This window comes from Hemicordylus capensis, chromosome 3, assembly GCF_027244095.1.
Source record: "Hemicordylus capensis ecotype Gifberg chromosome 3, rHemCap1.1.pri, whole genome shotgun sequence".
NCBI classification, from domain to species: domain Eukaryota; kingdom Metazoa; phylum Chordata; class Lepidosauria; order Squamata; family Cordylidae; genus Hemicordylus; species Hemicordylus capensis.
This window is the reverse complement of record NC_069659.1, coordinates 49,981,741-50,004,703: the sequence shown is the minus strand read 5'-3', so window position 1 is coordinate 50,004,703 and position 22,963 is coordinate 49,981,741. Positions and strand designations below refer to the sequence as shown.

At 43.8% G+C, this 22,963-nt stretch overlaps 1 protein-coding gene across 2 annotated transcripts in view; it reads right to left on the bottom strand.

Annotated features, from left to right (window-relative positions):
• Window positions 1-5,627: 5,627 nt before the first annotated feature.
• DRD3 (dopamine receptor D3) overlaps window positions 5,628-22,963 on the bottom strand; it is a 48,478-nt gene continuing 31,142 nt past the window's right edge. For both annotated transcript variants that reach the window (XM_053304543.1, XM_053304544.1), the window contains 5 exons: window positions 21,791-21,903; window positions 17,157-17,299; window positions 15,697-15,887; window positions 11,303-11,645; window positions 5,628-10,615 (listed from right to left, as the gene is read on the bottom strand). In XM_053304543.1, the coding sequence (XP_053160518.1) occupies window positions 10,419-10,615; window positions 11,303-11,645; window positions 15,697-15,887; window positions 17,157-17,299; window positions 21,791-21,903 (987 nt within the window). In that variant the 3' untranslated portion in view covers window positions 5,628-10,418. The remainder of the gene's footprint in view (window positions 10,616-11,302; window positions 11,646-15,696; window positions 15,888-17,156; window positions 17,300-21,790; window positions 21,904-22,963) is intronic.

The following is a 22,963-nucleotide window of genomic DNA, read 5'->3' as shown; positions in this document are numbered from 1 at the left end:
AAATTAATAAATCATCAGGGCCAGATGGCATCCAAACAAGAGTTCTGAATGTGAAATTGCTGATCTTCTAGCAAAAATGTATAACTTGTCCCTACAATCAGGCTCTGTACTGGAGAAATTGAAAGTAGATAATGTAACTGTGGTTTTAAAAATGGGATTCAAGGTAGTGCTGTGCACAAACCGGTTTGGCGTTCTGTTCCTAGAATGCTGAACTGGTTTGGAAACCGGCGTTCAAACCATTCAAATACAAGGACAGGGGCTCCTTTAAGACGTGGGGAGGATTTCCTTACCTCCCCCACTGAACTTCCCCTTCCTGCTCTCTTTCAAAAACTGCTGGCATGGGGCGGCGGTATACCGTCTTGCCACCCTGGTCAGCATAATACCAGAAGTAGCCTGTGCATGTGTCGCGTGCACAGGCCACTTCGGCATTATGCTGACTAGGGTGGCAAGAGGGTATATGGCTACCCCACACCAGCAGTTTTTGAAAGAGCACCGGAGGGGGAAGCATGGCGGAGGAGGTAAGGACACCTTCCCCACACCTTAAAGGACCCTCCCCGCCTCCTGGATGTGCACAGAACCATTTTGGTGCACACCCCTAATCCAGCGAGGATTTTGGAAACTACAGGCCAGTTAGCTTAAGATATGTGCCAGGTGAATTGATGGAAAGCATACTTAAGGACAGAATTATTAAATATTTAGAAGAAAAGGCATTACTGAAGGAGAACCAGCATGGCTTCTACAAAAGTAAGTCTTGCCTCACTAACCTTTTGGACTTCTTTGAGAATGTCAACTGGCATATGGATAAAGGTGATCTGGTTGACATAATATACTTGGACTTCCAAAAAGCTTTCGACAAAGTTCCCTATGAAAGGCTCTTGCGTAAACTTAGCAGTCATGGGATAAGAAGACTGGTTCAATTGTGGACTGGTAACTGATTGAAGGACAGGAAACAGAGGGTAGGAATAAATGGACAGTGTTCACCCGGGAGGGAAGTAAGAAGTGGGGTCCTCCAGGGATCTGTACTGGGACCAGTGCTCTTTAACTTGTTCATAAATGATCAAGAACTTGGAGTAAGCAAGGAAGTTGCTAAACTATTTAGAGTAGGGACACTTATCTATTTAGAGTAGAGAAATCCAAAACAGATTGTGAGGAGCTCCAAAAGGATCTCTCCAAACTAGGTGAGTGGGCCTCAAAATGGCAAAAGCAAGTGTCAAGTGATGCATATTGGGGCAAAAAAACCAACAACAACCCAGCTTCACACATACACTGATGGGATCTGAGCTGTCATTGACTGATCAGAAGAGAGAGATCTTGGGGTCGTGGTGGACAGCTCATTGAACGTGTCAACTCAGTGTGCAGCAGCTGTGAAAATGGCCAATTCTATGCTAGGGATCTTTAGGAAGGAGATTGAAAATATAAGTGCTAATATTATAATGCCCTTATACTAATCTATGGTGCAACCCCATTTGGAGTACTGCATGTAGTTCTTGTCACCATATCTTACGAAGGACATTGCAGATCTGGAAAAGGCGCAGCAGAGGTGCAAGAACCATGATGATCAAGGGCCTGGAGCACCTTCCTTATGAGGCAAGGGTACAGCATATGGAACTTTTTAATTTGGAAAAGAGGTGACTATGGGGAGACATGATAGAGGTGTATAAAATTATGCATGGAGTAGGAATGTGGAAGTCCATCTCCAACACCCCTTCTCATCGCCTGTCACACTGGCTCATGACTCCCATCTTCTCAAGAAGCACCTGGAATCTGTCTCTGGGCAGTGGCTTAGTCAATCCATCTGCCACATCTCTTCTGTTGGGCAGTACTCCAACTGGACTGCCCCTTTTTCTTGCATGTCTCGGACATAATGATACTTCATGGGAATGTGCTTAGTTCGAGACTTCATCTTCCCCATCTGTTTGTCCATCTCCAAAAGGACCTTGGTCTGGAAGTCCAGAGGTAAGAGCACCTCTGCTCATAGTAGTGATAGCTGTAGAAGCAGTTATAAGTGAAGTCTAGAATGCCATAAATATTCATGTGATAGTGGTCATATGTTTTGCTATCCTAGGGCACTACACAGTTTAAACAGAATAACAGCAAAAATGTGTTTTTGCAAATACAAATGCCACATATTTTCAGCAAGCATATGAATAAGACTGTTAATAACAGCTGAAACAAGCTTCTCAAGAGAGCACCTGACATACAGAGTTAGGTTTGCTTCCCTGTGCTTAATCTTTGACAGTGCTTAGCTTGCAAAAACGGAGATATTGGAGCTTAAGCTTGCCTTGCAGCCCAAGCTTTTGATGGAATAGGCAGTTTCACTTGTAATATGGAATCCTGCCTGATCTCAGTGATAAGCTTGTGATTCAGATTCTAAAGCTTCATGTTGGAGATACCCAGTCAATATTAAGCATTGAGACTATTCTGCCTGACTAAAATGTGATGGTGGTTTTGCAGCGTAGGAACCAATCTGTATGAAACATGTTTTTTTTGTTTACATTCCAGTGCAACCATATGTTAGCAGAAGCTGGGAGATCATTGTCCTTCCTTAGCAAAAGTGCTTGTGCAAGTGTGCAAGTTGCATATTCCCAAATGGCTCACCACTGAAGGCACTGAAAACGCATCCTGGAGCTATACTTGTTTCTCCCCATGTGTGGGTGTTGGGCTGTATAAGTGGCAACAATGGCCTCGCTACACAATTAATAAAGTCCCATTGATTTCAGTAGCCTAAGTTTGGGTGGTGCCCATTTTCTATATCCTAGCTTACATTTCAGTCCTACACCCAAAATAGTTTACTTTCAGGGACAAGCTATATGTTTGATCTCCTGATATATATTTCTTACCTAAAAGGAACTGCAAATGGTGGTGGTGGCTTCAAATCTGATTCAGGGAATACTGGGGGGGACTAGGTGCACTTATTCCTTTTCTCATAGCTGACATCAGAGGGCTCTTTTGTTGAGCTCTCAGAATGGCCGATTACTGATCTTGGATACTGCCTCTGTGCCCATAGCTTTTGTATGGTGGTAGAGCAAATCTCAGGGCTCACTCACATAAAAGGGAGCCTATGGAACTATGGAAGGGCCCCTGAAACCTGAAGCTGACCTTGTCTTTCCTCCATGATGTTTTTCTGATCTAAACTGCTGCCTCAAGCTGTTCCACAGGGTATTAAAAATACAGTGTCCCCTGTATTCCTTCCCCCCTGGAGCAAATAGCAGCTTGGGCTACTACATATTCAGCCATTTTGACTGAGGACATGGTACAGAAGGAATGAATTAAACCTCTTGCTCCCCTTATTCCATTCCTCCGATCATCCTCCATCTGCATTTCCTTTCTCTTTTTAAAGTGGGGGGATTGATTGAGTCGCAGATCTCCCAATGTACTGTTTATAAAGAAGTTCTGGCCCTAAAAGGAACCTAGCCCCATCTGTTTCAGCATGAGCCTCTTGGGTGTGCCTCCTCGTAGGACAGGGAAATCTGTCGTGTTCCTGCTTCGACTGATGGAATGACCCAATCCCAAAGCAGGGTTGGGACAGAATTCGCCACCTTCAGTGGAGGCTGATTGGAAGGAAGCAGCAAGGCCAAAGCAGTAAATCATTCAGACATGTAGGAGACAGCCTCTTCGGGGTACGGGTAGGTAATGTAGGCTCACTAAAGCCATGAATTATATAGTGCATTTATTTCTTAATAGTGTTTTCAGGCCCGTTGTAATAACGGGCGCTAGTAGGGGAGAGTTTCCCCCCCTGCCCCACTCCCTCTGGCCTTTGCCCCCCCCCCTCCCAGCTGCCCGAGACCTCCTTACCCGAAGCAGCCCGCGACAGTCGGGCAAACTAAAAGCAGTTTTTGCGAAGAAGAGAGGAGCTCCCGAACAGAGCTCCTCTCTGTGCTAAGCCTCTTCCCGAACTGGTGCTTTGGGCGCAAAGGACGCCTATTGTGTCTTTTGCGTCCATAGCAGCAGTTTGGGCATTGGCTTAGCACAGAGAGGAGCTCTGTTCGGGAGCTCCTCTCTTCTTCACAAAAACTGCTTTTAGTTCACCCGACTGTCGCGGGCTGCTTCGGGTAAGGAGGTCTCGGGCAGCTGGGAGGGCGGTTGGCGGCTGTGGCGGCGGCCGCGGTGGCATTCTCCTGGGCCATTTTGGCCCTTAATCATTGGGGGGGGAGCGGGGAAGGAGAATTTGGGCAGCTGGGAGGGCGGGAGAGCGGGTGGCGGCTGAGGCGGGAAGCATTTGGGCAAGGGCAAGGTCAATTTTGGGGCCGGGCTAGGGCTCCATAGTGTTCAAGCCGCCCGTCCTCGGCGGCTCCGCCGCCACCTCAGCCGGCTTCCCTGTCCCCCGTCCCGGTCTCCGTCTCCTCCGGCTGAGGCCTCTTCCCTGGCTTTTTCACGGTGGCCGCTTCTGGCCGCTCAACATGGCCGCCGGGTGCTGGTGGTCGTGTCTCCCTCGGACTGTTCTGAGCATGCGCTCTGCGCATGCTCAGAACAGCCGAGGGAGGCACGGACACACGCTTGGTGTCCGTCCACGGACGGACACCAAGCCTTTTATTAGAGAGGATGACACACTAGCAAATCTCCCATGGTCTGTATTCTGGGAATTATTCCTCCAGCTAGAACATTTGGTGGCGGGGAGGGATATTTTTCAAAATAATTTGAAAAGCGTAGAAATTTGTTTTCCAGATTACTAGAGGCTCAGTCGAGTCTTCTGTTTTCTGAACTTTGGTACACATTGTTGATATGCATTCAGGTTTTCATTTGAAAAGTCGGAATACATATCATTCAGGGCAACTGCTTGAAACTTGATTTTGTTTGATATAAATCTACCATAAAGTTGTTGTTTGTAAAACAAATGTAAAAATATTAAAATTCACCTTTTCAGGGTCATAAGCAGGAATGACTCCAAAGGCTAGTGGACACTCCTTCTTTTGGTCCCTCATCCACAATGGGCATCTTTTAACATTTAACGGGGGGGGGGATAACAGCTGTGCAGGGGTCAACTCAGCATAGCACCTCCCCCACCCACCCACCAACCCACCCTTCCTCTGCCAAGTGATTATGCTGCTGCTGCTTTCCTTGTGCTTCTTTTTAGATTGTGGGCCCCTTTGGGACAAGGACTCATCTTCTCATTCCTTTTCTTCATAAATCACCTTGGGAGCTCTTTTTGGGAAAGTAGTATATAAAGAGTAAACAAATACGACTTCCAACCCCACTTAGTTACCTAGGAGAGATCTTTGCTGAAATAAACAACAGCTACACACAATTCCTGCTTGCCTTACATTCAAAAACTGCTTTAAAGAAAAATAAAATTCTTTAAAGTTTCTCAGAGCTATGTAAGTGTCGAGCAAGTAGCTAACCAAGGAATCATTGATACAGATAGCAATGGTCTAGTAGCGTTGAAGTGAGGCTAGAAGTATTCTGTTTGAAGAGACTCTGTCTTTTTCAGGAAGCATCCAGAGCCGGGGATTCTGCAACATTTTTTTGGCCAACTTTCAAGCCTTTTCCTTCCCTCCATTCTTTCCTACCTTACCCCATCCAATCTGTTGTCATTTCCTCTCCCCTGTCAAACCCTTTAGGGGTGCCCATTATGATACAGAACCCTCATGATACATAATCCACAGTGATACATAATCCACAAATGCAAACCTGTTTTAACCCTTTTATTGGATCATTGTTGACATACATTGTGTAGGGCCTCTCCTCATGCATTTGTTTCCCAGAGGGCCCTCTGTTAGTATCTGCTAGAAAAAGCAGTGAAGATAATACTTAGTTTTAAAGTTAAAAGCAGAGGAAACACTTTTTCTTTCAAAAGAACTGTAGTCTGGGCAAGGGCATCCATAGATTGACAGATTTGGATGGCAAATGTATAGACATGTCCAGTTAGCAAAGGGCCTGAACAAGAGTCCTGAAGAATCACTAGTCAGTTATTGTATTGTGAAATGTATTGACATCTGTCCAGGAAGAAGATTCTGCAAAACAAGCAAGGCTCCAAATTTTCTCTGCTCTGGAGAAGCCATTCGGGATTAATGCGATCTGCCAGTATGAGTATACCATATTGTTGCATTTAGGATCTAGAAGGGCTTGGTGATCTTTAGAGTCAAGATCAAGACTGAATAGATTGTGATCTATAATATTTTCTGTGAATCCAGGCCAGTGTCCAGTGATATTGATTGAAGACCAAACAAGAAAGTGTACCTTTCTTTTTAAAGAAAACTATATAGCAGAGTTTTGACTGAGATTGTCAAAAGGAGAGGTCCATCATTTTTCTCCCATAGTACATTCACAACATCATGCTATTTTATTCCAAATTAATGAATCTGTAATAAATGCCACCCCTAGTTCTATATTTATGGCTCTTCAACATAAATTAGAATCACCATTCCAAATAGAACATACTCCAAAATTGGGGGGGGGGAGGTGGGAATCTAAACTTTATATCCTAAAATGTGATGGGGAAATGACTAAAGCATAGCAAGGAGAAGGAGTAACTTCAGGGCCAACAGTGGGGTTGGCATTATTGGGCATCTGCACAGGCCATTTCTCTGCATGAGACTCACTGTCAACCCCTTCAGCCTGCCAGCCTATGACTCTTTCTGTTTGTGATTGGTGCCTGTTGCTGGTGTTCTCCGAGACAGTGAGCAGTAAGAGGAGTAAGGAGAAGGAACAGCAGCCTTTGAACACCTCCACTTCTCCATTGGGGCAGCCGTCCATACAGATTGGGTCCAGAGGGCAAGCAAATGGTCAGTGGTGACAGCAATGAGGAGGAGGACTCCCTCCCCTCAAATAAGCAGGAACTGGCACTGATTGCAATTAAACAGCTTGAAGTATATTGCAAGTGTTTCCTTAACAATAAGGGAAGTCTTATACTATAAACAGTATAATGTAGACATCAGAGGGCAAACATGCATTGGGAGCCCTATATTGGAGAAAGCGGGGGGAGGAATATAGAGAAGGGAAGCAGAGCTTGGCGGAAGGGTCAAGCAGCTCCCTGCTGTATCTCTGTTCCAAAATTTCCCCTCCTGAAGCTGCTTTTCCTTTAGTTAAAAGTCAAGATTCTTTTAAACATATTGGTGCATAACATATAGTAAAGCCCTAAAAAGAGTGGTGTCAAATCAATCCTATCTTGGTAGTGTGACCTTTCCTGTGTGTCAGTGTCCATTCTAGCCATTTATTTATTTTATTTATTACGTTTATATCCCACTTTTCCTCCAAGGAGCCCAGAGCAGAGTACATAGTTATATTTAGTCCCAGCAAGGAAGGTATTCAGTCAGGAAGCCAGAAATGTATATCCATAATTAACAGAAACCCAACCTAGATTACCTCTACTCTACTCTACTCTACTCTACTCTACTCTACTCTACTCTACTCTACTCTACTCTACTCTACTCTATATAGTACTATACTCAGAAAGCCACCACCTAATGGCACAGCGGGGAAATGACAAGCAAGCCAAAGGTTGCCGGTTCGAATCCCTGCTGGTATGTTCCCCAGACTATGGGAAACACCTGTATCGGGCAGCAACAATACAGGAAGATGCTTTAAATAAATAAATTAAATGCTGAAAGGCATCATTTCATACTCCGCGGGAGATGGCAATGGTAACCCCCTCCTGTATTCTACCAAAGACACTGTATTTTACAGGGCTCTGTGTGGTTAAATGCTGAATTAAATTAAATGCTGAATTAAATTAAATGCAGGACAGACCAAAAAAAGATTTGGAGTCTCCCAGGGGATGTAGAGACCCTGGACCTTGGCCCTGAAGTCCAGGGGTAAGAGCACCACTGACTTATACTCTTCCTAAAGTTTGTTAATATGTATAGTGTTTTCAAGGTTTTGCTGATCCTTGGCTTTAGGAGAGCCTGATATAAGCTTTAGGAGAGTCAGATATAAGTAATTGACAAAGATTTTCTGGCATTCAGATTTACCTACAGAAAGGATTACATTAAGCGAAAGCTCCTGCCCTATAATAAAAAATGCATTCTCTGTTTGAATTACATGGTAAAGCTATTGGCTTTAGAAGAATGGAATGAAATGCAAGAGAACACTGATTTGAAAATATTGGCTGACATCCTGGGTTATGAAGTGCTGGTGCCTCAGCAGCATTCTAATGCAGCTCCAATAATCATGCAGGGGTGGGATTTTCGCTAACATCCTCTTCTCCAGGAAGCACTTTTTGCTATGTGAAAATATGTCCTTGAAGGTCACACAGGCCTCAGGAACATATTTTTGCATGGCACATAGCAGTTGAAAATTGCCCCATCTCCTGTACCCACCCTGCATTAGTCTGAAAGTCACAGGGAACATCAGTGCTTTCTTCCCTAGCACCAGCTGTACATAATTCTGGATGTCAGCCATTAATTTTAGGCATGGTTGACTTTGTATTAATTAGAAGTGATTAAAGGGTACTTGCTGACTGATGCAAATTAATTTGCTGTATGGAGGGAGAGAACAATTAAGGTTCAAAAACCTGGATTTCAGTCCAGGATCAAATCCTTGCCAAATGTGAATGATTCACATTTAGGGAATTCAACACAGTTCTGTAGATTGACACAATGGAAGATCAAGCTATTGATGAGTTAATTTCATACCTGCAACTGTCTTTACATTCTCTTGCATGGGCTCATTTGATTCCCCCCGTCCCACTCTAGCACTGTCCTTGCTTGCTCTCTGATTTTGCTGCCTGTCTTGTACCTCTTGATATCATTGGTTGATCAGTTCTGATGTCTGTTTTGATGTCTGTCTTTGCAAATGGAGATGTTACGGTCTCCTGCCTGCTATTGTCATAGCTGCTCTGGTGTCACAGAAAAACTGATCAATCTTGGACCAGGTAGATAAATATTAAAGTGGAATCTGAAGAACTTGAAACTGGAATTCCAAAGCCCATGATAAACTTTTGTTAAATCTCATAAACTAGCTGGGCTGGCTGGGTGCAGAGAACCTGTGCCTCTAGTTCTCCCCGCCCCCCGCTCCCTGCCATTTTCATCATTCGCTTGCTGCTGCCGTTTTCTTCGTTTGCCTGCTGCCGCCGTTTTCTCCACCCGCCCGCCGTCACTGTTTTTTTCACCCTCCCACCCCCACCACCATTTTCTCCCTCCACTGCTGTTTTATTTCCCGCCTTGCCTACAAGCCTGTCTGCTGCCTCCACTTTCCTCTTCCCCTGCCGGCAGCTCGCTCGTGAACTCTTGCAAGAGCTGCCACACATGGGATTAGCGACGGGTACACCCTAGGTAAATATATATATTTCATAAATGCCACTGACTTTTGCAGTCAATTGAGTTATTTCATAGTCTTATGATGGAAATAGACAACATTTACTGCTTAAGGTATGCAATTCCCCCTGCCTAGGTTTTCACTTACAAAATTTCTTATACTGGAAAATAATACTTCACCAGTTACTTTGCCAGTGATTTTCCTAAAAATCACCTTCTGTAGAGCTCACCATCTGGAGTGTATCTGTTTTCATCCTGAAAACAATCAGCCAGATAATGGCATCTGCATCTGGGAACCTCCTTTTTAGTTAGCGATATAATCATATAATGGTCCCTTGATACTTGTCTAGCACCCTGGTCTTAAATGTCCCACTGAAATGTTGGCTTTAATGTTGGCTCCAGGTAAGATGACTGTTGGGAATAGTCAAATAATATTTGATGTTTTAATGAATTAGTATATATCTGGATCATTGGTTAAATCCATTGTATGCTGGTAAAGCTGCTTTTTTTTTGCTTTGTCTGTTTAGCATCATCTGCTATAGTTTTTCAGTTAACAGCTACAAATCTGAGGATATTTCAGTGGATGAAATCAGTTGGCTCCAAATACTTTCCTTTACATTTGCACTACTGGTTGGCATGATATCTTTAGACATGTAGTACTGGGCAAAATGCCCAACCTTTTGAATTCTGTACTTTCATTCTGCTGTACATTTCACAGTTGGCCGAAGTCTTGCTATTGCAGTTAATGGATGTGCTATATCTCAACTGATATACTGTATCTCAAAATCTATCTGATTTTCCTGACCACTCTCTATAGGAGTCTCTTTAGAACTGTTGATAGTATGAGACACGTCATATGGAGGTATCTACATCAGAAGAGCTTGTAAAACCTTTGCCCTTTTAAAGTGCCGCATGGACATGAACAATAATGTTCCATCCTGGAACTGTCAGGACTATCTCATAATATATATTGCTCAGGGATGCCAGCAATGAGAATGGGTTCTTTTTGTACCAATAATTAACATGAAAGACAGGAATCCTACTGCTGTAGAGATCTTTTCCATGTTAATTGCTAGAATCAGCCAAAGAAAAAAGTGAGTCCCTAGTTTACTTACTCTCTCTCTCACTCTCTCCCTCCCTCCACCTAGAGGTGTCTAGAACTACCTCAGTTGCACTTATCTGCCTTATCTACATGGCATGTAAAATTCTGTGTTGCTCTTCAAGCTTTCAGCAATACAGGATCTTGAGAAAAGCTTTACGGAACTCATTGTTGAAGGTGGTATAGATTACAGGGTTGAGGGCACTGTTTACGTAGCCAAGCCATGTGGTAGCACTGTACAGCTCTGGAGAAATGTGGCAGGCTTGACAGTGAGTATTCAATATGTGTGTCAAGAAGAATGGTAGCCAGCAGACTATGAAGGTTCCTAAGATTGAAAAGAGAATGAGAGACCCTTATTATTCTTATGCAGTAGTGCTTAACCCTGGGTATAAATCCTCTTTCACACAAACCATGCAACCCAATGTATGCATTCTGGGCCAATTCACATGACCAAACTGGTATGTTATAAAAGGGTGGAGAATGAATCTGTGCAGAATTGAGCATCGTGGTAAAGCCACAATTCAGTCAGTTATTTAGGGCATCTTGACACATAGCTTTAAAAGCATCTTTGAGGGTCTCTTGGCTATTTGCACATGTGAATCCTGTGGAAGTAGGAAGGCAAATGGTAGAGAGCCGTTTTAAAAGATAATAATGCTCATTTCAGTCATTTAAGGTTTAGGATGTAATGCAAAAAGGATTTATTCTTGCAGCCTCAGGATATCTGCACAAAATCCTCACCCCAGCTGTTTTTCCACATGCAAGGAAAATGTGTGCCCATCTTTCTTTTCTCATGGAGAAGGAGCTGGGATGTGGATTCTGAGCATAAAAATGGACAGATAAGAAAGGGTTAAGCACTCTTCTCCCAGCTGCTCTTCCAGTCAAATTTGTTTCATCACCAAAAACACATGTTGGGAGATTGTTATACATGTCTCCCCTATGGGATATCTTTGTGGCTCTCATTCTTGTTCAGACGGCTTTTTAAAATGAATAGAAAGAAACTAGTTCTACTTACCCAGAACAATAGCTAGCATTTGTGTGGCCTTCCTTTCTCTGAGCTGTATTGTCCGATGCTGCTGAGATGGTAGCTTCAAGGAGGTGGTTGTTTTGCCATTGTTCAGTTTGTGCACTTCTAAACATTGCTCCTTGGTTTTCCTCCGTACTTTCAGGTCAATAGCCTCTCTATTCCCTGTGCTCGAGAAGGAGGCTTCATGACAGAAACTGCAATATTGCTGCAGTTCAATGGGTGTCAGGGGCTTCTCTTCTGCAGGCAGTCTTTGGCCCAAACATTTTAGCTGCAAGCAGCATGAAAGTGCATCTGGAGTCCCCTGGTGTACAGCTTTTCTCTCTGTACCTTGCTGAAAAACAAGAGTCAGGACCCATGTAGTATGTTAGAAAACGCTTTCTTTTGACATAAAAGGGAATAGACTTGAATCAACAAAAGGAAACCAAACCCTATCCCCAAAGGTTATAACAAGTTTATAACCTATAGCTGAAACTGGACTTTTGTTTTTTGGTCTGATACTTATTGGAATGCAGCAAAAACAATACTGGTGTTTTGCTTCTTATTCTATCCTAGTTTTATTGGTATGAACTGTCGCCCTGAAATTTTATATCCTGAAACAAACCTGCCTTTGTAGAGAAGGTGTGCAATTTGCCACACGTGGGCTGACATACTGCTTAATGTTACGAATGTAGTGGGATGTAATGTTTGCGCAGTTGTGCAAGAAAGCTGTTGTGCAAATGCAAAAATAGCACAAACGTTGTTGCATGAAATGGCAGCCATTATTAGTACTATGCACTATTGCACAACTCTGTGCCAATTACACTTGTGCAACCGTGCTCTTGTGCAATTGTGCACACATTACGTCTCACTGCGAGTGAGATGGTGGTCCATCCATGACAATGGGGAAATCACAGGAGTTGCCAGCCATGGAACACCACCCTGTATAGAGTGAAAGACCAGATCAAGCATGTGACCAGTATCGTGTGTTGGTCCTGAGACTGCTTGGGATAGGCCCATAGTCATCATGGCCACTATGAATCCTGAGCTGCCCTGGACAAATTGGTCCCAATGTGAACACTGAAGTTTCTCAACACCACAAGCCTGGAAGACTCCAACACCAGGCCTGAGACCAAGTCTGCCCACTCAGTTAAGGATTCTGTTGGCCAGTGGGGTGATCAGCATACCAACAGAAGTCCCAGTCTATTTCTGGCCCCCAAACTTAAGAACAAACTTTCAGTATGGTCAGACACTTCGACAGGGATCCTGACAACGGATCCCTGCATGCACTATAGTGGAAGGAGGGGACCAGTTATTCTTTGCATAGCAAGAATGTTGCGGGGTAAGATGATTGATGTTGATGCACTACTGTACTCTTATACAGAATCAGTTATTTGGATGCTAGTTATCATAGAATTGGAGCTAGGGAGTATTGAAGATTGCATAGGTCATTGGGTTAGGGCTGGAACATCTGATACTTAGATACAGTACTTGCATGCTTAATCATGTGTGGTTAAATTAAAATTAGCTGTTTGAAACGTTATTCATAACCAAAGTTAATTGCTACAGTCTCAGGTACTGACCACCTCTTATATTACTCCATAAAGTAACTTGACTGTGAGTGCTATGGAAGTACTGAAAATATTCTCAATAGTCATTTCTGATACTTCCTTGCTATCATACAGGAGTATAAACCTGAATGAATAAGTAAAATGCTTGCTTTCAAAAATGCAAGATAAAACTAGTGCTTCAGAGGTAAGTAATTTCTTTTGTTAGAGTTTATTATTGCAGAACTGGGTCATTTCTGTAAGGCTGGAGACAGCTGATAGGTTTTTCCAGAAAATTTTAAGTAGTATAACAAAGCCCTCACTGCACATAGTGTGCACACTTGTTTGGTTTGACCAGAGATAATTAAAGAACAGATATGTTTTGCAGGTATTTGTGATGGTTCAAAAACCTGCAAAATCTGTTTGAGTGGTGGTGCCCATAATTTTTCACCCATGCGTGGAAAAACACCTGTATTGGGGTGACTCTGAGTAAAAAAGTGGAGGGTGGGGGATGGGAAATAAGCATCCTCTCCCACTTGTCATTCCTCTGCTTTTAATAATTAAACATTTCAGGAGACTGTGTCATGTTTTGCCAATTTGAGGCTCTGCATGTTGCTGCGCCTTATGACAGCTTGCTGCATTGCAGCAGGTTTTTAAGCCCTTAGGCCCTAAACAAGTCCCACCCCATGGCTGCAACCCCTGTAGCCGGAACAGTAGAAGAGGCTTTCTGTCTGAGGAAGGCCTTGCCACAGTATCAAGATCTCCTTGCTTCTGGTGCATTTTGCTTTTGCTTATTTCATTGATCTTTCTGCTTGGCTTGACCTCTGGCATGTTCCTGACCTTTTGACTATCAGATTAACCCCTAGCTCCTGCCTGTCTGCTTGGCTTGGATTCTGGCATATTCCTGACCTCTGGCTATCAGTTTGACTCTCTGATTTCTGTCTGTCTGCTTGGTGCAACCTCTGGTGCTTTCTCAGCCTTTGGCTACCTGCCTGATTCATGAGCCCCAACTGGCTCTTAACTCTGAGTCTTGTGCCACTTATTTGCCTCTGGTGTGGGGGCAAGGAATTCCAATATCAAAACCCTGATTTTACTGAAGTGCACAGGCTTACTATATACTATTATCTGCAGACTAATGGGAAATCCCTGGATAAACATGGACCTGACTCTATGTAGCTGTGACAAAGGATGAAATTACAAATATACAATCTGCAATATCCTGTCTTTGAGGACTCTTTAAGTAATAAGTTAGTAGTTGAGCAATAGGAGGTGCTTTCCTTCTGTAATTCCCAATGTGACATGTCTTGACTTAACATCTCCTGAACATCCGTTTATGTAGTGAACAGCCACCCCAACCCCTAAAGAGTGAACAGGGAGTGAACTCTTGTCTTGAATGACACGCTGGTGAACTCTAGGGCAGCCAATCAGTACACCAGATGGGTGGGACTTAGAGAGCGGTTGCGGGGAATTCTGGGTACAAGAAGAGCAAGTCTTTGTTAGGAGAGTAGGACATGTGGCCATGGAGGATGGCTGCAGGAAAATGACTCTGCTGGTCCTGGAAAGACAGGAGGGCAGGAAACCTGAATTCTCATCTGAGGTTTGGTGAGTTCAAAGAAAGGAAGTTTAGTCTAGGGACAAGTTTGTTTAGTCAGACTTTGCTTTAGAATTTCTGTTTCTTTCGTGTGTGCTTTGTATAGCCCTGATACTATTCTGTTATTGTTTACCTGTTACATAATTAAACTAAGAAACACTAGCCAATGCCCAATACACCTAGGGCATTGCAAAAGTCTCTAAAAAACATTTAAACATGGATTAAGACAACCTGTGTTTGTAATCCTACCAAGATGCTTAACTGTATCTAAGCTAGAAGTCTCAGGTGGAAGCAGTCTGTAGTAACTGAATAAAGCTGGGTTTTTTAAAAGTTATTTTATTTTTTACAAGCCTCTCCGAGTTGGTTTTTAACTCAGGAAAAGGGAGGGGGCAAAGGGGGGCTATTCTGGTGCAAGCACGTTCTCAAGCATTCAGCAACTACCAGTTTTTCGCAGGCATACATGTGGAAGAGTGGTTTTTTTGTTTTTATATTTGCCCAATACCTAGTGACAGAGAGTCCTTGGATTAAAGCACCCAGTCCACTGGTTCAGTTCCCTGCAACTTTTTGGGTGATTGTTGGCAGCCTTTTGAACGTACCAATAATTACAGAATAGTTTTAGGAAAAGCCTAGTCATGCAGCTCAGCAGGGATGATTCAGAATTTCTTTGCTTCACATGAGAGTGCTCTGAGACAAAGGCTATAATCCGCTACAGTTTATATTCTAGTATTATGTTGTTTGTTAGCTGCCTAGAGGGTCTCTTAAAATGGGATCAAAAGGTGGACTTTAAGCATTTTAAATAAATAAATCTGCAGAATGAGGTTCTTCAGACTCAAGTTTCCTACACAGTGATGGAAAGTATTAAGTAATGAAATATTGGGGGTTTAGTTAGGTGAGTAAGCAGTTCTTCACTAGATTATGTGCCTCCCACATGTGGGGAGGCACTGCATACTAGCAGCAAATGCAGGGAATTGCAAATCTCTGACTTCTGCAGGCTCAGCTACCTAACTCTGCAGATGAAACTGTGCATAGAGAATAATTAGAGACAATGGGAAGAGGAACTGGTAGAAACTGGGCTGAGCAAAAGCAATGTAGTGGACAGAGTGGGAGTTAATGGAACAGGAGTTATAGAAGCTAGGCAGGCAAGTATATCCAACTGAGTTTTTAGGAGGGAAACAATACAGAAGGTTTAAGCCAGTGTAGAAAGGTCGGTACACAATGTTGTGACTTTTGACAAACACTACTTTCATGAATTAGTTAATGTTCCGTACTTGCTGTTTGTAGCAGGCTTTGACATGGTGGCTGCTTTGCCTGGTTAGGATTCGCTTCCTCTGTCTTTGCCTCAGCACAATGTAAATCCGGACATACAACAGCAGGGTTAACAAAAATGGAAGATAGAAGGACACCACGGAGGAGTAAATAACAAAGTCAGGATCGGATATGGAACAAATATTAGGATCACCTGAGAAAATAAGAAAGATTCAGAAGAGAGGGTACAGCAAATTTCAGCAACTTCAGAAATCATAGGAATTCTTGGATATACAGTGGCTACGTATAAACAATCACAGCAATCCTGGTTAGAGAATTAGCCAGGATATCTGAATCCTGTGAAGCTGATTATGAGAACCCAGGATTTCCAAGCCAGGTCAAACCATTGTGGTTAAACTGCATCTAAATGGGATAGATAACCAGAATCTGATCTTGGTTAGACCACAGCGGTTTGACCAGAATTGCCTGGAAATTCTGGGTTATCACAATCGGCTCCACAGGGCTCAGTGATCGGGTTAACTCTTTAACCAGTATCACCATGATTGTGTGAAAATGCAGCCAGTAAAAGGCCAGCTATGCTCTGATTCTAAGGACAAATACAACATCCTCTCTAATAAAAGCCTTGGTGTCTGTCCGTGGATGGACACCAAGGCGTGTGTTCGTGCCTCCCTGGCCTGTTCTGGGCATGCGCAGAGCGCATGCCCAGAACAGAGCAAGGGACAAACGACCGCCAGCACCCGGCGGACATCTTGGGCGGCCAGAAACGGCCGTCCCGAAGAAGCCGGGTATGCGGCGGAGGGGAAAACTGGCTGAGGCGGTGGCGGAGCCGGCGCCTCAGCCATTAGCTGCGGCGCGGGGAAGACGAGGACGAGACGGCCAGAAGTGGCTGCCCCGAATAAGCCGGGGGCAATGGCGGCGGGGGAAGACCGAGATGGGGGAAGGGAAAGCCGCCACCCCCGCCCACTCACCCGCCCTCCCAGCTACCCAAAATCACCTTCCCCGCTCCCCCCCAAAAGATTAAGGGCCAAAATCGCCCATGAGAAGGGCGCCGCCCCCGCCTATCGCCCACCCGCCCAACCAGCTGCCCAAACCCACCTTACCCACTCCAGCCCGCGGCAATCGGGCCATTCCCCCGAAAGAGAGAGAGAGGCAGAAAGGTTAAAAAAAAAAAAAAAAGGTTTACGAACACTTAAACACGGCAGAGAAAGCTAGTGCCCGTTATAATAACGGGCTTAAAAATACTAGTATAACAATAAATCAAGAGGTTTGCTGATAGAAACGAAGCTCTAAAATGTTATTCAGGGCCTTAAAAATTGTTGTTGATTTATTTATTTTCCAGCTATTGTTTTCATGTCTTCCACAGACAGGCTTCTACGCTCTCTGAGCAAAGGGAGCTGCTAAAGCACTGATTAATGATTTCAAGCCATAATTGCATAAAGAGCATACATCAACATGCTGTTACCTGTAGTATTGAAGCCAAACAGAAGAGGGCAGGAAACAGCAAATGCCAACAGCCAGACCATGGCAATCATAAAGGACACCCTCCTGCAAGAGCTGGGCCCTGTGCTGTACTGATAATGAACAGGCATAACCACTGCAGTGTATCTGCAAAGTGAACCAACTCCAAAACAAGTGTGGAGATGATGACGGTGATGGTGTTATATGGAGAAAGAGGGGAAATAGGAAGGGAAGACAAAAGTTGAGTCCATAATGAGAGAGAGTAAAAGAACATAAAGGAAAAACAAGTAAATAAAGTAGCAGAGAACAGAAAGGAGAATTAAGGATTGAACAGTAAAAATAGTTAGGCAAATAAAACAAGTAGAGTGAAAGAGAATATTTAAAAAGGATAGCAGGGAAGCAGGAACTTGCTTATTATCATTAAAGTTTAGATGCAGTGATTAAAAGTAATAACCAATAATGAGAGAAGGAGACGCCTAAAGTGCGGCTTTTTCTGGAACACTTTCTATGGATGGCTTCACACATAATGTAGCACGGCACCTGAGGTTGTTGCAAGCAGCTGTGCCCCACCTGGGAGCCCAGCGAAGCCCTATTTCTGGTCTTGGCAGTGATTTGCTGAGATTGGGTATATCATATGAATCCACCAACACTGCATATCCTGCCCTACTTTCAGCATGGAAGCGGACTTCTGTCTCTCATTTCAAATCTAAGTTTCAGATGTCTGGTTCTGTGCTGCAAGTTGGGCAGGATATGCCAAGATTGGGCATGTCATACAAACCCACCAATCTTGGCATATTGCTGCCAAGACTGAGAGTGGGGCTCCCACGCATGCTGGGGCTGAGGCTGGTCGCAGCAGCCTCAGGTGCTGCAATATATATGAAACTGCCCTATGTATATACTTCTCTGCATGTCAGGAGAAGTAACAGCATACAATGGAGTACCTTCATCTTAAAAAATAATAATAAATGAAAACAGCATCTGTGGATGTGAATATGAATGAAGGTGCAGTATGGGCGAAAGAATGTCATAACACTTTTTAGACTACACATTAAGGATGTGCAAAATGTTTCAACCCAAAATGGGCAGTTTTGAGTGTTTTGCGCTCAAAACAAAATGCCCTTTAAATAAAGGGCCTGTTTCGAGCTCGGAACAAAACAACCCTGTTTTGATTTGAAATGTTTGATGTTTTGAACACCATTTTGGAGGCCTGTTTTTCCCTTGCTGTTTGGTTTTCTGACATTGGCTTCTGATTGGCTTGCAATCTCCTTGCTTCTTTGTTGGCTTGTTATCATGCAAATCAGGTGTTGTCATGGGTGACTGTACCCCCATTGGCTGGAGGAAGCGGGGGGGGGGAGGAGGGAGGGGGAACAGAAAAGGAGGGAGTTTAAAAATGTATTCAAAGGGACTGGGAGGTAGAGTGTGCCTCTCTTGAAGAGGATACACCAGGAGAGGAGGAAGAAATCAAGGAAAGTTTGATGTTGTGGTTTTCTCAGCACCAAGTATAATATGCTGTGCTATTCCTGCTATTACTATCTGATTTTGCTCAGACTGGCAAAGGCAGAACTTGGGTGCCTGCCTTTCTTAAGTTGTGGTTTGTTTTGTTCATGAGATAATGTTGTGGTGAGAAATGGACAGTGGCAGGTGTGTGTGTGTGTGTGAGAGAGAGAGAGAGATATATTTCTTGGTGATTGCTGTGAAGAGCTCCATGTCTGGCTTTGAGACTAACTTGTGTTTCACTCACTGCTCTGGTCTGCTCTGCAATCTGCATTTTATTTTATTTTATTTTATTCTATTTTATATCCTTCCAAGGAGCCCAGAGCGGTGTACTACATACTTAGGTTTGTCCTCACAACAACCCTGTGAAGTAGGTTAGGCTGAGAGATATGTGACTGGCCCAGAGTCACCCAGCTAGTATCATGGCTGAATGGGGATTTGAACTCGGGTCTCCCCGGTCCTAGTCCAGCACTCTAACCACTACACCACGCTGGCTCTTTTTTGCAAAGTGTACACATTGCAAAGTGTACTCAGTAAAATGTGACTGAAGTTGCTCTAGTTGAGCTTATGGCTATGCTTGCTGCTAAGGCAACTGTTGCAATGCTAGGAACACAAGGAGTCATAATTGTATGTCCGAGAGCATCTTGTGCCAATGATGTTACTGCAGTGCAGACACTGTGGCTGCCAGTGAATTCTGGGTCAGTTATTTGTTTTGTTTTGTTTGGGGGGCCATTTCTAGACTGTTTTCTGTGTTGGGAGGGACAGATTCCCTTTTACTATGTGCTTCTGCAGTGTTTTTCAACGCAGTGTTGCAAAATACATTGCAAGGATCCCTGTTAGAGTGTCGGACCATATTGAATGTGTGTACTTAAGTCTGGGGACCAGGGTTGGTGTACCGATCGCCCCGCTGCTCAACAGGGTCCCTAACCGAGCTGACAGACTTGGTTTCAGACTTGGTGTTGGAGTCCCCCAGGCTTGTGGTGCTGGGGGACTTCAATGTTCATTTAGGGACCAATTTGTCATGGGCAGCTCGGGAGTTCATAGCAGCCATGACGACTATGGGCCTATCCCAAGTGGTCTTGGCGCCGACGCACATTGCTGGTCACACGATTGATTTGGTCTTTCACTCTGATCAGGGTGGTGTTCTGTGGGTGGGGAATCCTGTGATTTCCCCATTGTCATGGACAGACCACCATCTGGTTAAGGTCGGACTCACAATCACTTCCCACCTTCACAAGGGCGAGGGACCTATTAGGATGATCCACCTGAGAGGGTTATTGGATCCAATAGGATTTCAAGAAACCTTGGAGGGATTTTGTATTGGCTCTGCTGGTGATTCTGTTGATGCCCTGGTGGAGAATTGGAACAGCAAACTCACTGGGGCAGTAGACATGATTGCTCCTAAGCATCCTCTCTGACCTGCTTCAAAATTGGCCTCTTGGTATACGGAAGAACTATGGGGGCTGAAGCGGCGAGGTAGACGACTGGAGCGCAAGTGGAGAAAGACTCGGCTTGAATCCGACAGATTGCAACATAGAGCTCATTTGAAGACCTATGCTCAGGTGATACGTGCGGCAAAGAAGCGATTCTTTTCTGCCCCTAATGCATCTGCAAGTTCATGTCCGGTGGAGTTGTTCAGGGTTGTGAGCGGGCTAGTGAGTGCCCCTCCTCAAAACAGTGGTAGTACATCTGCTTGTAACCTCCAGACTGGATTACTGTAATGCGCTCTATGTGGGGCTGCCCTTGTACGTAGTCCGGAAACTACAGCTGGTCCAGAATGCGGCAGCCAGGCTGGTCTCTGGGTCATCTCGGAGAGACCATATAACTCCTGTATTGAAGGAGCTACACTGGCTGCCGATATGTTTCCAGGCAAATTACAAGGTGCTGGTTATAACCTATAAAGCCCTAAACAGTTTGGGCCCTGGGTATTTAAGGGAACGCCTTCTTCTGCATGAACCCCACCACCCACTGAGATCTGCTGGAGAGGTCCGTCTGCAGCTGCCACCGGCTCATCTGGTGGCCACTCAGGGACAGGCCTTCTCTGCTGCTGCCCCAAGACTTTGGAATGCACTCCCTGGTGAAATAAGAGCCTCCCCATCTCTGACTGCTTTTAAAAAGTTTTTAAAAACACATTTCTTCACCCAGGCTTTTAATTAATGTTTTAATGGTTTTAATGCTGTTTTAAAGTATTGTTTTGAAAATTTTTAATTGTTGTAATGTGTGTGTCCCCCTCGCCATTTTTGTTTTAACGAATGTTTTACTTTGTTTTTATTCTGTTGTAAACTGCCCAGAGACGTAAGTTGTGGGCAGTATAAAAATGTTTTAATAAATAAATAAATAATAAAAATAAAGTTGCGATGCAAAACTTGTGTGCATGTACTCTGTGAGTGCAGCTTGTTCTGGCCATAGGGAACAATGAGGAAACATAGGATCCTAAGGGGGTTTGGAGGAAAGATTAAAAACTTTGCCCGCTTGCCCATTTGTGGGTTGGGTGATCCATGGGGGGGAAAGGGGTTGTTTTGAGTTTCTCCATTGTTCCCTACAGCCGAAACACTTGAAATGTTTCGAGCTTTGTTTCATTGAAACAACTGGGCTGACTGCTATTTCGACAGAACGTTTCGGCCATCTGTGTTTTGTTTTGAGCTCAAAACAGAATGCAGGATCAATTTCATGCACATCCCTACTACACATTTTTCTGCTCATAAACATTCACATACATCTGCATCTCTGGATTTCTATGTGTGGCTTTGATTGGAGAAAAAGTGGCCAGTGGGAAGAGGGTTAAGCTCTCCTCCCCCATCCCAGAACATTCAAAACTGCAGCCTTCTGAGGTTGCTTTTTAGGTGGGGCGGGATTGGACTCCATCACATGAATATACTGTATGCATGTAAGATTTAGTTTACTTTTAGACCTATGTAGTTTTGCAAGTGCAACCACATGCACATTCCCTGAGTTTACCTTACTACAAAGACAGGTTGGGAAGCTGATGTATATGAATTAAAATGGTGTATGTGGCACAATCCTCAGATAAGCTGTCTTTACTGCATCCATCCCTAACACATTTAAATTCAGTCCAATTCCCCCTTCTCCAATCCAGAAATATCTCTTCCACCCAGGTTACTGTCATGCTCTTTTGGTTCTTACCTGTCAATGCTGATAGCACAGAGATTTAAAATGCTGGCTGTGCACATCATCACATCCATAGTTACAAATATGTCACAGCAGACACGACTGAAATTCCAAACTCCTCCCGTCACCTGAGTATCAATCACAAAATGTCACTGTTGCTTTGCACTGAATACAAATACACTGCATGTGCACCTTCACCACCAGAGTCATTAAACTGTTTTATATGAACATTAATGAATGAAGTCTCATGGTTCCCATGCGAGAAAAGATTGTTATTGCCCATGCAACAGAAGGAAGAAAGCACCGCACCACATAGTACTTGGGCTACTTGTACAAGATCACAAAATGAAAACTTGAAAGGGAAATGTAGCCTCACATCCACTGATAAAGGTTTAAAAAATGAAAAGAGGTAGGAAAAGAAACACACACACACACCCCTACTATAGCACAAAATAAATGTTGTATAAATTACAGCTGATGGAATACATGTACTATAGATAGGGAATGGCAAAATCATGAAAAATGCAAGTCATAGTTTTTGATGTGTTTATATAGGGGTTTTGATCAGAGAAATGCTTGTGTTGTATACCTATAACTCCAGATCCATTGGGACTTTAAGTCTTCTCAGAATATTTTTGAATGTCAAGGATACACTCTAAAGGTCTGTGTAAACTTAGTATCTGAGCTGTAATAATCGTTCTTGTCTTAGAGGAATGATGTGGCACTCTTCAGGTTTTGTTCCCAGTATGTCTCTTCTCCCAGGTTGTGCTGCCAATCATTTGGATAGGCAGGTGTCCAGTCTCCTGCCTATAAACTGAGTGAACTTATCTTGGAGATTAAATGCTCTTCAAGAAACAACTTATGAAGTCGGTAAGTTTTGGGGATGAGGCAACATACGAGGATTTTTTTCTTATTCCACCACAAGAATCTCAAAGTGTCAAACACTGCACACATTGATCATCCAAGTGTGTCTTAACTGACATTTTGAATGGAGAGAAATTAGCATTCATGGGCCTCAATGGCCCTGCTTGCTAGCCTGTAACAATTCTCTGTGATACACCAGGGATCTTTTGTAGAGGTTCTCTCATTGTCACAGTAACTTAAGGGGCACTGAAAAAATACATAATAGTTAGGTACTCTAGTTTTACCACCAGGACTACATCTTCCATAAGACGCACTAAACATAGG